The sequence below is a fragment of the Cebus imitator genome, unplaced genomic scaffold, assembly GCF_001604975.1.
Source record: "Cebus imitator isolate Cc_AM_T3 unplaced genomic scaffold, Cebus_imitator-1.0 Scaffold8, whole genome shotgun sequence".
In the NCBI taxonomy this organism is placed as follows: domain Eukaryota; kingdom Metazoa; phylum Chordata; class Mammalia; order Primates; family Cebidae; genus Cebus; species Cebus imitator.
The window spans coordinates 6,427,591-6,437,558 of NW_016107323.1; the positions used below are offsets into that span (position 1 = coordinate 6,427,591).

The following is a 9,968-nucleotide window of genomic DNA, read 5'->3' on the forward strand; positions in this document are numbered from 1 at the left end:
AAAACTCAGTTTACCACCTTCTGTTCATTTCACTAATCACTGTTTACAGTCAAGGTCAAGGCCAAGTGCATAGACCTGCCACCAGGGAGCGGCCGTGGGCAGTGCCCCACGGGCCTCTGAATTAGCAGGGGAAGCTAAGTCCATTTGTGACCATAGGGTCTGGTTTAGTGCCTTAGCACAACAGGCCATCAAGAGCAGCAAGTTAGCAGTGGGGACATGGGTTTTCAACCCACACAAACTTGGGTCTTAATCCTCATTCTGTTATAGCTGTGACCTGTTGTTTCCTTGTCTGCAGGATTAAACAGTCTGGGCTCCGGGAGTTTGTAAAGATTTAATGAAATATTTCTACACCTACTCTCACCTCCAGTGATGGGCTGTGTGTGAATTTATGCTATCAAAATAGCAACACAACTCTCAAGCATAATAAATGATCACTTTCGTAGGTCCGAATGGTTGAATATCAGTGATTTCATGTGGTTCAACCTAATATTTTGAGTGTAGTCTTTTGAGACTCTTTGCCCTTATTTTTCCTGTATGTACCTCCTTTGCCCACCATTTTTGCCCACCAGCTATTTATCATTCATTCGTCTTCATCCCAAATCTGACTTCTGCAGCAGACAGCAGGGGCAACAGCCACTGCCCACCTCACCCTCCAAACACATATGCACCTGATGTTCCCATCTACCTGTGTTCCCATACATTTCTTGTTTTTTTTGCTGCTGAGGCTCATTCATTCTTTCCATAAAAACTAGTGAGCAGACCACGCATATTGGCTCACACCTGTAATCCCAGCACTTTGGGAGGTGGAGGTGGGTGAATCACCTCCACCTTGAGGTCAGGAGTTCAAGACCAGCCTGGCCAACATGGTGAAACCCCATCTCTGCTAAAAATACAAAAATTAGCTAGGCGTGGTGGCGCACGCCTGTAATTCCAGCTACTCGGGAGGCTGAGGCATGAGAATCATTTGAGCCCAGGAGGCAGAGGTTGCAGTGAGCTGAAATCACACCACTGCACTCCAGCCTAGATCATAGAACAAGACTCTATATCAAAACAAACAACTGGTGAGCAGCTATCTGAGCTAGCACGGTCCTAGGTACTGGGGTAGCAGCAGAGAACAGGACAGACCCCATCCCTGACCTACTTTCTATGGGGGAGGCCAATAAGAACAAAGATGTAAAGCTAGCCTTCCATATCCACAGGTTCCACATCCAAGGAGTCAACCGATGGTGGATTGAAAATGCTTTTAAAAATACAATAAAAATAACAATGCAACAGTAATACAAATTAAAAAAGCAATACAGTATAATAACTATTTACATAGCATTTATCTGTTATTAGGTATTACAAGTAATTGAGGGGTGATTTAAAGCGTACAGGAGGATGTACTCGGGTTATATGCAAACACTATGCCATTTTTTTAAATCAGGGATTTGAGCATCTTGGATTTTGTATCCATAGGGGTCCTGGAACCAATCCCCCACAGATACTGAGGGGTGACTGTATAAGGCCAGGCAGGGAGATGTTATTTGAAGAAAAATGAATCCAGGTAAGGGGGAAGAGTGGCTAGGCCCCCTCCTCTGAGTGAGGGAGTGAGCCATGAGGACATTTCATGTCTTAGTCTGCTTGGGCTGCTGTCATAAAACACTGTAGACTGGGTGGCTTCTAACCAATGGAAGTTTCTCACAGTCTGAAGGCTGGGAAGTCCAAGATCAAGGTGCTGGCAGACTCAGTGTCTGGTGAGGGCTGGCTTCCTGGTTTTTAGATGGTGCCTTCTTGTTGTGTCTTCACATACTGGAAGGGGGAGATGAGCTCATCAGAGCACTAATCTCATTTATGAGTTCTCTACCCTTGAGACCTAATCACCTGTCCGAGGCCCTGCCTCTTAACACCATCACATTGGGAGTTAGATTTCATGAATGAAATTTTGAATTTGGTGGAGATACAGATGTTCAGCCCATAGCATTCCGGCAACATCGATCCAGGCAGGAAAGCCTGGAGGGGGGAGAAGCCTCCAGGGCAAGCTGAGAAGCCAGCATGGCAGCTGGTCGGTAGCTAGGAGCAGAGAGTCAACGGGAGGTTCATGGGACTGGGCTGGAGATGCCTAAACTCTGTGCACCCACCTGGCACCACTTCCCTTGATATGGGAGCAGCCATATCGTGGAGTTGAAGAAGACAGAAGGTACTAGTCCCTCCAGGCTGCAGGCACTTAGGGCCTCTCCCCATCCCCTCCATATCTGTCTAGCTTTGGCAGTGCATGCTGGTATTGGGCAAGGTCGGCCTGGAAGAAAATGGGGCCTGAGGCTGTGCTGTATCCCCTGGGCGTGGTAGAGGCCCCATCTTCCCCAGCTTTCACTGGAGTTCAGGAAGCACATGTCCTGCACCTTTGTCCCTACACAAAGTAGGTGGAACATGGGACACTCAATACCCTTAAAGAAAATGCTTCTAAAGTATAATTCCAGGAAAATAAAAATATTTTTGGCCAGGCATGGTAGCTTATGCCTGGAATCCGAGGACTTTGGGAGCCTGAGGCAGGTGGATCACCTGAAGTAAGGAGCTTGAGACCTGCATGGCCAATATGGTGAGACCCTGTCCCTACTAAAAATACAAACATTAGCCAGGTGTGGTGGCACGCACCCATAATCCCAGCTACTCGGGAGGCTGAGGCAGAAGAATTGCTTGAACCCAGGAGGCGGAGGTTGCAGTGAGCCAAGATCGCGCCACGGCACTTCAGCCTGGGTGACAGAGTGAGACTCTGTATCAAAAAATATATATACCTGCTTTTATTTTTTTACAGTTTAAAATATGATTTTAAAATGAACATGGTATGAAAGGAAGGAGCATATTGGGAACACCATTGCTAGCGCTCCTTGAGTCTCGGACTGGAACCAAATACCTGGTGTGTATTATCTCGTTTAAACCTCATGAAAACCCCATGAGGAAGATCCTGTTACTATTCACGTCGCACAGGTGAGGCGGTGACTCCTCCCACTCCGGAGCCGCGCCCGAGCCCAGGCGTTCTGTTTCTACGCCCGTGGCTCTGGTTGTGTTGCTTCCAGCCTTGATCCATCCACACTTCTGAATTCTGTGTTCACTTACTTCATTATATTACAGACATCACGGTTCTCTTTCTAGTGACTACAGGGTAGAAGAGAATTGCATGCTGGAATCACGTTCTTGTTTGAGTCGGAGTTTCGCTCTTGTTGCCCAGGCTGGAGTGCAATGGCACGACCTCAGCTCACTGCAACCTCCGCCTCCCAGGTTCAAGCAATTCTCCTGCCTCAGCCTCCCAAGTACCTGGGATTACAGGCATGCGCCACCATGCCTGGCTAATTTTGTATTTTTAGTAGAGACGGGATTTCTCCATGTTGGTCAGGCTGGTCTCGAACTTCCAACTTCAGGTGACCTACCTGCCTCAGCTTCCCAAAGTGCTGGGATTACAGGCGTGAGCCGCTGCGCCCAGCCATTGGAATCAGGTTCTTAACACTGGAGCCAAAATTACCCCTGGGGAGGAAAAAAAGAGGCCCCCATCACTTCCCAGGCATGGAACCCTTTCTTTCTCTTTTCTACTCTTTCTTGAGACAGGGTCTCCTCTGTTACCCAGGCTATTACTCACTGCAGCCTCAACCTCCTAGACTCAAGTGATCCTCCTGCCTCAGCCTCCTGAGTTGCTGGGACTACAGGAATACACCACCACACCTGGCTAAACAAAAAAATTTTTTTTAAGTAGAGATGGGGTCTGCCCAGGCTGGTCTCAAATTCCTGGTCTCAAGTGGTCCTCCTGCCTTGGCCTCCCAAAGTGCTGGGAGCCACCGTAGCTGGCCCCAAGCATAGAACTTTTTCTTCTGGTGCTAGAACATCTGTTTGTTCAGTTTTCTGTTGACAGACATCTGGGTTGTGTCCACCTTTTGGCCATTATGAATAACAGCACCATGCACTACCACACCCAGTACACCCAGGGGCTGCTGTGAACACTCAGGTACGAATGTTCACACACAGTTTCATTTCTCTTGGACAGATACCTAGGAGTGGAATTGAGTCACTGGGTTGGGCATCTGATGATGTCATTGTCCTACAGAGGTCAAACTCCCCACTCTATTGAAAGTTTCTGTCTCCTTTCTTTCTTGCAAAGCACCTATCTTTGAATTTAAGGAAGTTCGTGTGATGGGACTGCTATATACGCTGAGTGGCTGATGCGCCACAGCAGTGCTCAGCAGGCCTCTGGGGCCGGGGGTGTCGAGGAGGGCTGCAGGAAGGTACAATCACAGCTTCTCCATGTCTCTCCTGCTAGATACAAGTCCTTGTGCCCAGACACCTGGCCGCACTGGCACGGGCCTCCAGCAGAGGGCGTGGAACGGCTGATCAAGTACATCGGCTACAAACCCGAGGAATACAAGTTAGGCAAGTAAGTGACCAGGGGGCCGCCATATGCATTGATCTGTATCCATCTAGAGCCAGGAGACTCAATTCCTAGGGACTTACGGAGATTTACAAGATTTATGCTTCATCTGCTCAATGTAAATGCAGCTCTTAATTCTTTAGAAGAGCTGTGGTGTCGCAGGAGGAGGAGATGAAGTTCTAAAGGAACTAAACTGACTCAGCAGACGGGCCTCCTTGCTAGCAAAGCAGAGGGGACCAGAGGGGCAATCTAACCTCTGTGTGCCTGGATTCTTTCACTGTTCCCATGTACGCGTGACCTGCCAGAGGAGCTGTGGGGACTTAGACGATGTGAGATCAACAGAAATGCAGCATCTCAGAAATGGTGTCCTAGGCCGGCTGCAGTGGCTCATGCCTGTAATCCCAGAACTTTGGGAGGCCAAGGCGGGTGGATCACGAAATCAGGAGATGGAGACCATCCTGGCCAACATGGTGGAACCCCATCTCTACTAAAAATACAAGCCTGGCGTGGCGGCCTGTAACCCCAACTACTCAGGAGGCTGAGGCAGGCGAATCACTTGCACCCAGGAGGCAGAGACTGCAGTGAGCCGAGATCGTACCACTGCACTCTGGCCTGGGCAACAGAGCGAGACTCCATCTTAAAAAAAAAAGAAAAAGAAATGGTGTTCTGGAACTCTTAACTGTAGAGTCGTAGTTGTCCATGAGCAGAGAACTTTTGTACACATTGAACGCTTTCAGACACAACTCAAGGGGCATCAGTCGGGAAGATGTGAGTCCCTCTTGTTAGTCATTTTGGTCAGGGTTAATGTGGTTGCAGGGATGGGGCCCCGGCTTGAAGATCTGTTCCCCAGCGGCAGAGCTTCCCTGCTGCAGAGATCTGTGCCTTTGATCCCATTCATGGGCTTTCCCCCGACTCCCAACTCCCACTTGCACGTGGCCATCTGGGACGCCGTGGTCTCCCTTCATCTTTAGGCTCCTATTCTGGGCCTGTTCCAAGAATCAGTTACTCATTCAATCCAGACCCTAAGGGGATTCTGCAAGGCTCAGCACATCCTGAGGGGGCAGACCATGGAGGTCAGAGGTGGGATCCTTCTGTTCCCTGTTCCATAAACTGGAACAGGGACAAGGGAGAGAGTCTCACCAGATACCACCCACTGCTGCCCCAGTGGCTGCCCTGGAACTTTCCCTCACTACGCAGGGGTCGGGCAGGCAATGTGAGGTCAGTATTTGTAACTTCTCTCTGCTGGCTAATGTGATCTTCTTCTTCTCCTTCCTTCTTTCTTTATTCTTTCTTCTTCCTTCCTCCCCCCTCCTCCGCCTCCCTCCTCCTCCTCCTCCAAGTTTTGCTCTGTTGCCCAGGCTGGAGTACAGTGGTACAATCTGGGCTCACTGCAACCTCTGCCTCCTCAACCTCTGCCTTAAAGGCAGAGAATCGCTGTGCCTTCAAGCGATTCTCCTGCCTCAGCCTCCCGAGTAGCTGGGATTACAGGCACGTGCCACCATGCCCGGCTAATTTTTGTATATTTAGTAGAGATGGGGTTTCACCATGTTGGTCAGGCTGATCTTGAACGCCTGACCTCATGATCTGCCCGCCTTGGCTTCCCAAAGTGCTAGGATTACAGGATGAGCCACCACACCCGGCATGATCTTCTTTTAAGCTTAGATCCACATTCTTTGTCTGGCTGGATGCGGTGGCTGGCACCTGTAATCCCAGCACTTTGGGAGGCTGAAGCAGGTAGGTCACCTGAGGCCAGGTGTTCGAGACCAGCCTGGCAACATGATGAAACCCCATCTCTACAACAAATAAAAAAATCAGTCTGGCATGGTGGCAGGTGCTATAATCCCAGCTACTCAGAAGTCTGAGGCAGGAGAATCACTAACCCGGGAGATGGACGTTGCGGTGAGCTAATATCGCGCCACTGCACTCCAGCCTGGGCAACAGACTGAGACTCTGCTTCAAAACAAACAAAAACAAACAAACAAACAAAACAAACACCCATGTTCTTTGTTGTCACTCTTTAAAGCCCAGGAATATAACTTGAAGCAACTTCAGGTTAGGATGGTATATTCATTTCCTAGAACTGTGCAACAAATGATTACAAGCTGGCTGATTTAAAAACAAACCTATTCTTTCCTAGTAGTGGAGGCCAGAAGTCCAAAAATCAAGAGTTGGCAAGGCCACGTTCCTGCTGGTGCCTCTTCCAGCTCCTGGTGGCTCCGGGTGTTGCTTAGGTGCAGCTGTGTCCCTCCAGTCTCTGCCTCTGTCCTCACGTGGGCTTCCTCCCTGGGGCTTTCTGTGTGGACAGGGACACTCTCGGTGGATTAGGGCCCACCCTATTGCAGGATGATCTCATTTCTGTTCTTACCTTCATCACGTTTCCAAATAAGATCGTATTCTGAGGTTCTACGTGGGCATGAATTTTTGAAGGGGGCACCGTTCAACCCACTAGATGGTAAACTGACTAATTAATAACAAAAATATTTCTTTTCACTTCTAGAACGAAAATATTCATTCGTTTCCCCAGAACTCTGCTTGCTACTGAAGATGCCTTTGAATTTAGTAAACATCAACTAGGTATGATTTATTTTTCCGCCCTGATTTCAATAGAGCATGAAATGAACAAGGTGAGCTTGAAGGTGAATCTTAAACACGCGTGTATGATATATGTGAGAAGCATTCGCTTGGGAACTAGGAACGAGATACCGGATTACGATAAGATACATGTGAATTTGTTTTAACGAGTGTTTGGAGGTCAGCCACAGGTGCCGGCAGAAATATAAACGTTGTACCGCCGTCTCAGTTCTCGTTTGGGTCAGATCCTGTTGTGCACTACTAGGCTGTAAAACCATGAGAGACCATCCCCTTTAAAGTAAGGTTTTCAAAACTTCACTTGTCTGAACGTCTGGTGTTGGAAAGTGAAGCTTCAAAGCCTGCAGCCAGGGTGTTTGTTGGGAACAGTTAATGAGAAAAGTTAGATGGGGCAATGCAAAAAGTAAAACATCAAAACTACGGAAGGAGGGAGCTTCTCCTTTGAAATCTAACCTATCTGTCAAGAACTACGCTTGCGTAATTGAGGGCCTGCCGTCCACCAAGTGAGCAAGTCCTTTATACCATGGTCTCATTCTGTTCTAAGAACAGACCTGTGAGGTAGGGGTTATCATCTCTGCTTTCTATGCAGGGAAACTGAGGCACGGAGGTGATGGTAACTTGTTGAAGGCTACACAGCAAGTAAACAGCAGAGCTGGGGTTTGCACGTGGGTCTGTCTGGTTTCAAGCCTTGGCGGTCTCATTTTCTGACCCATGTAGCAGTGGGCACAATGGCTGGGGATCTGGTTGAAGGGCCACATTTGGGTCAGCAGGGCCTGAGCCAGCATCTCTAACCAGCTCACAGAGAATAGGACACGGCTGCTTGATGAACTTGGCCTCTGATGGGACCTTAGTCGCTATGTGGAGGGGGTGGATGGAGGGCGCAGAAGCCAAGGCGCGTGTTCTGTGGTCAGATCTGGGTTCGTGCTCCTCCTTAGCTGTGTTACCCAGCAAGTGTCTTCACCAGCTGTCTGAGCCTGCATGCCCATTTATAAAATGTGTTGATGATGCCTGCCTTGTGGGGTGGGGTATGAAAATGAAATCTAATGACTGGCATGGAACTGGGGGGCTCTTAGCACTAGGTCTGTTCCTTGCCCTGGAAAAAGAAAAGAGAAAGGCAGGAAGGACACTCCCGTTATGGGGCAGCATCTGGGAGCCAGGCATCGTGTAACCAGCCAGCTCGCAGGTCGGCAGTGCTGAACTGGCTTCCTGAAACATCACTACACCACAGGCCTTTGGGGGCCCCTTCTCTTGTCCCCCCAACACCCCCGAAGGTCACAGTCACAAAGATGCACACATGCAAAGCCATTTCACCAAAACTTCTGTTTTGTTTTAAGTTGCAAGAATCCAGGCCACGTACAAAAGCTGCCTAGGAAGGAGAGAATACATGAAAAAAAGACAAGCAGGTAAGAAATAGAAACACACCAGTTTGCTCTCCTTCCTTCCTTCCTAACTCACCCTCCCTCCCTCCCTCCCTTCCTTCCCAACCCACCCTCCCTCCCTCCCTTCCTTCCCTCCTCTTTCTTTCTGATGGAGTCTGGCTCTGTCACCCAGGCTGGAGTGTAGTGGTGATATATCAGCTCACTGCAACCTCTACTTACAGGGCTCAAGCGATTCTTCTGCCTCAGCCTCCCCAGAAGCTGGGACTACAGGCATGTGCCACCATGCCTGGCTAATTTTTATATTAGTAGAGACAGGGTTTTACCATATTGGTCAGGCCAGTCTCAAACTCCTGACCTTGTAATCCAGCCACCTTCGCCTCCCAAAGTGCTGGGATTACAGACATGAGCCACTGCAACCGGCTTGCTCCATTTCTCATCTGCTTGGCACCTGGGGGCACATTTGCAAGTTCTCTCCCCCTGCTCATCCTTAAAACCGTGGTGTGGAGCTATTGCAGGGTCCAGTTCTGGAGCTGCTTCTCATTTTTACCTTATTCACTGGAGATTATAACATAGTGGCCTGTATTTTGTTCCACAGGTATGTTTTATTTGACCTACAATATGTGTGCATTTAAAGAATGCTTTTGTGGGCCAGGCACAGTGGCTCATGCCTGTAATCCTAGCACTTTGGGAGCCTGAGGCAGGTGGATTACTCAGCTCAAGAGTTTGAGACCAGCCTGGGCAACATGCTGAAACCCTGTCTCAACCAAAAAACAGACAAAAATTAGCCAGGTATGGTGGTTAATGCCTGTAGTCCCAGCAACTTGGAGGGCTGAGGCGGGAGGATCATCTGAGCCCAGGAGGTCGCAGTAAGCCATGACAGAACGAGTACGCTCCAGCCTGGGTAACAGACTGAGACCCTGTCTCAAAAAACTGAAGAGTAATTTTTGAAAAAGGTTTCCAACATACAAGTACCCTTGAAGCCATCCATTTTCTATCTCTTCCCAGTCACGTTCTCAAACCATGCTCCCACCCATACGCACACATTTTGTGGAAGTAACCACTCGCTTGAATTTTCCATTCATCATTCTCTTGTTTTTCTTCAATAGTTTCACTATCTATGGATGTATCTCTAAATCATATGTTTATAATTTGGCATGTTTTAATAAAACTACACTCTTGGTATTTTGGGTGACATTTTTGCATTCCAAATTGTTTTTGAAATTCAACCAAAAGATGTGTGTAGATTTAGTTCATTTTCATAGCTGTGTAGTAGTCCACTGTAGCAGAGGTCAGCATGATAGGAAGTATTCTAGACTTGGGTGTCCTGTGATCTCTGTCACAGCTATTCAAGTCTGCCATGGTAGCAGGAAAGTAGCTTTAGATGATATGTAAATGAATGGGCAGGGTTGTGTTGAAATAAAACTTTATCTATATAAACAAGTGGTGAGCTGTAATGGGCCCGCCCCTGAGCTATGAGTATGCCACAACTTAGCTGTTCTGTTGATGGACATTTGGGTTGATTCAAGTTGCTTGTTTTTGTAATAGAAACAATGCTGTTCTGAGGATTAAAAGCATTTAAAAAATCTGAATAACTAAAAAAAAAA

At 48.2% G+C, this 9,968-nt stretch overlaps 1 protein-coding gene across 1 annotated transcript in view; it reads left to right on the top strand.

The window, feature by feature from the left end:
* Positions 1 to 9,968, top strand: part of MYO1H (myosin IH) — a 62,937-nt gene that overhangs the window by 41,356 nt on the left and 11,613 nt on the right. Inside the window, exons 19-21 of the mRNA XM_017541604.2 lie at positions 4,289 to 4,402; positions 6,894 to 6,970; positions 8,320 to 8,388. Coding sequence (XP_017397093.1) covers positions 4,289 to 4,402; positions 6,894 to 6,970; positions 8,320 to 8,388 — 260 coding nt within the window. The remainder of the gene's footprint in view (positions 1 to 4,288; positions 4,403 to 6,893; positions 6,971 to 8,319; positions 8,389 to 9,968) is intronic.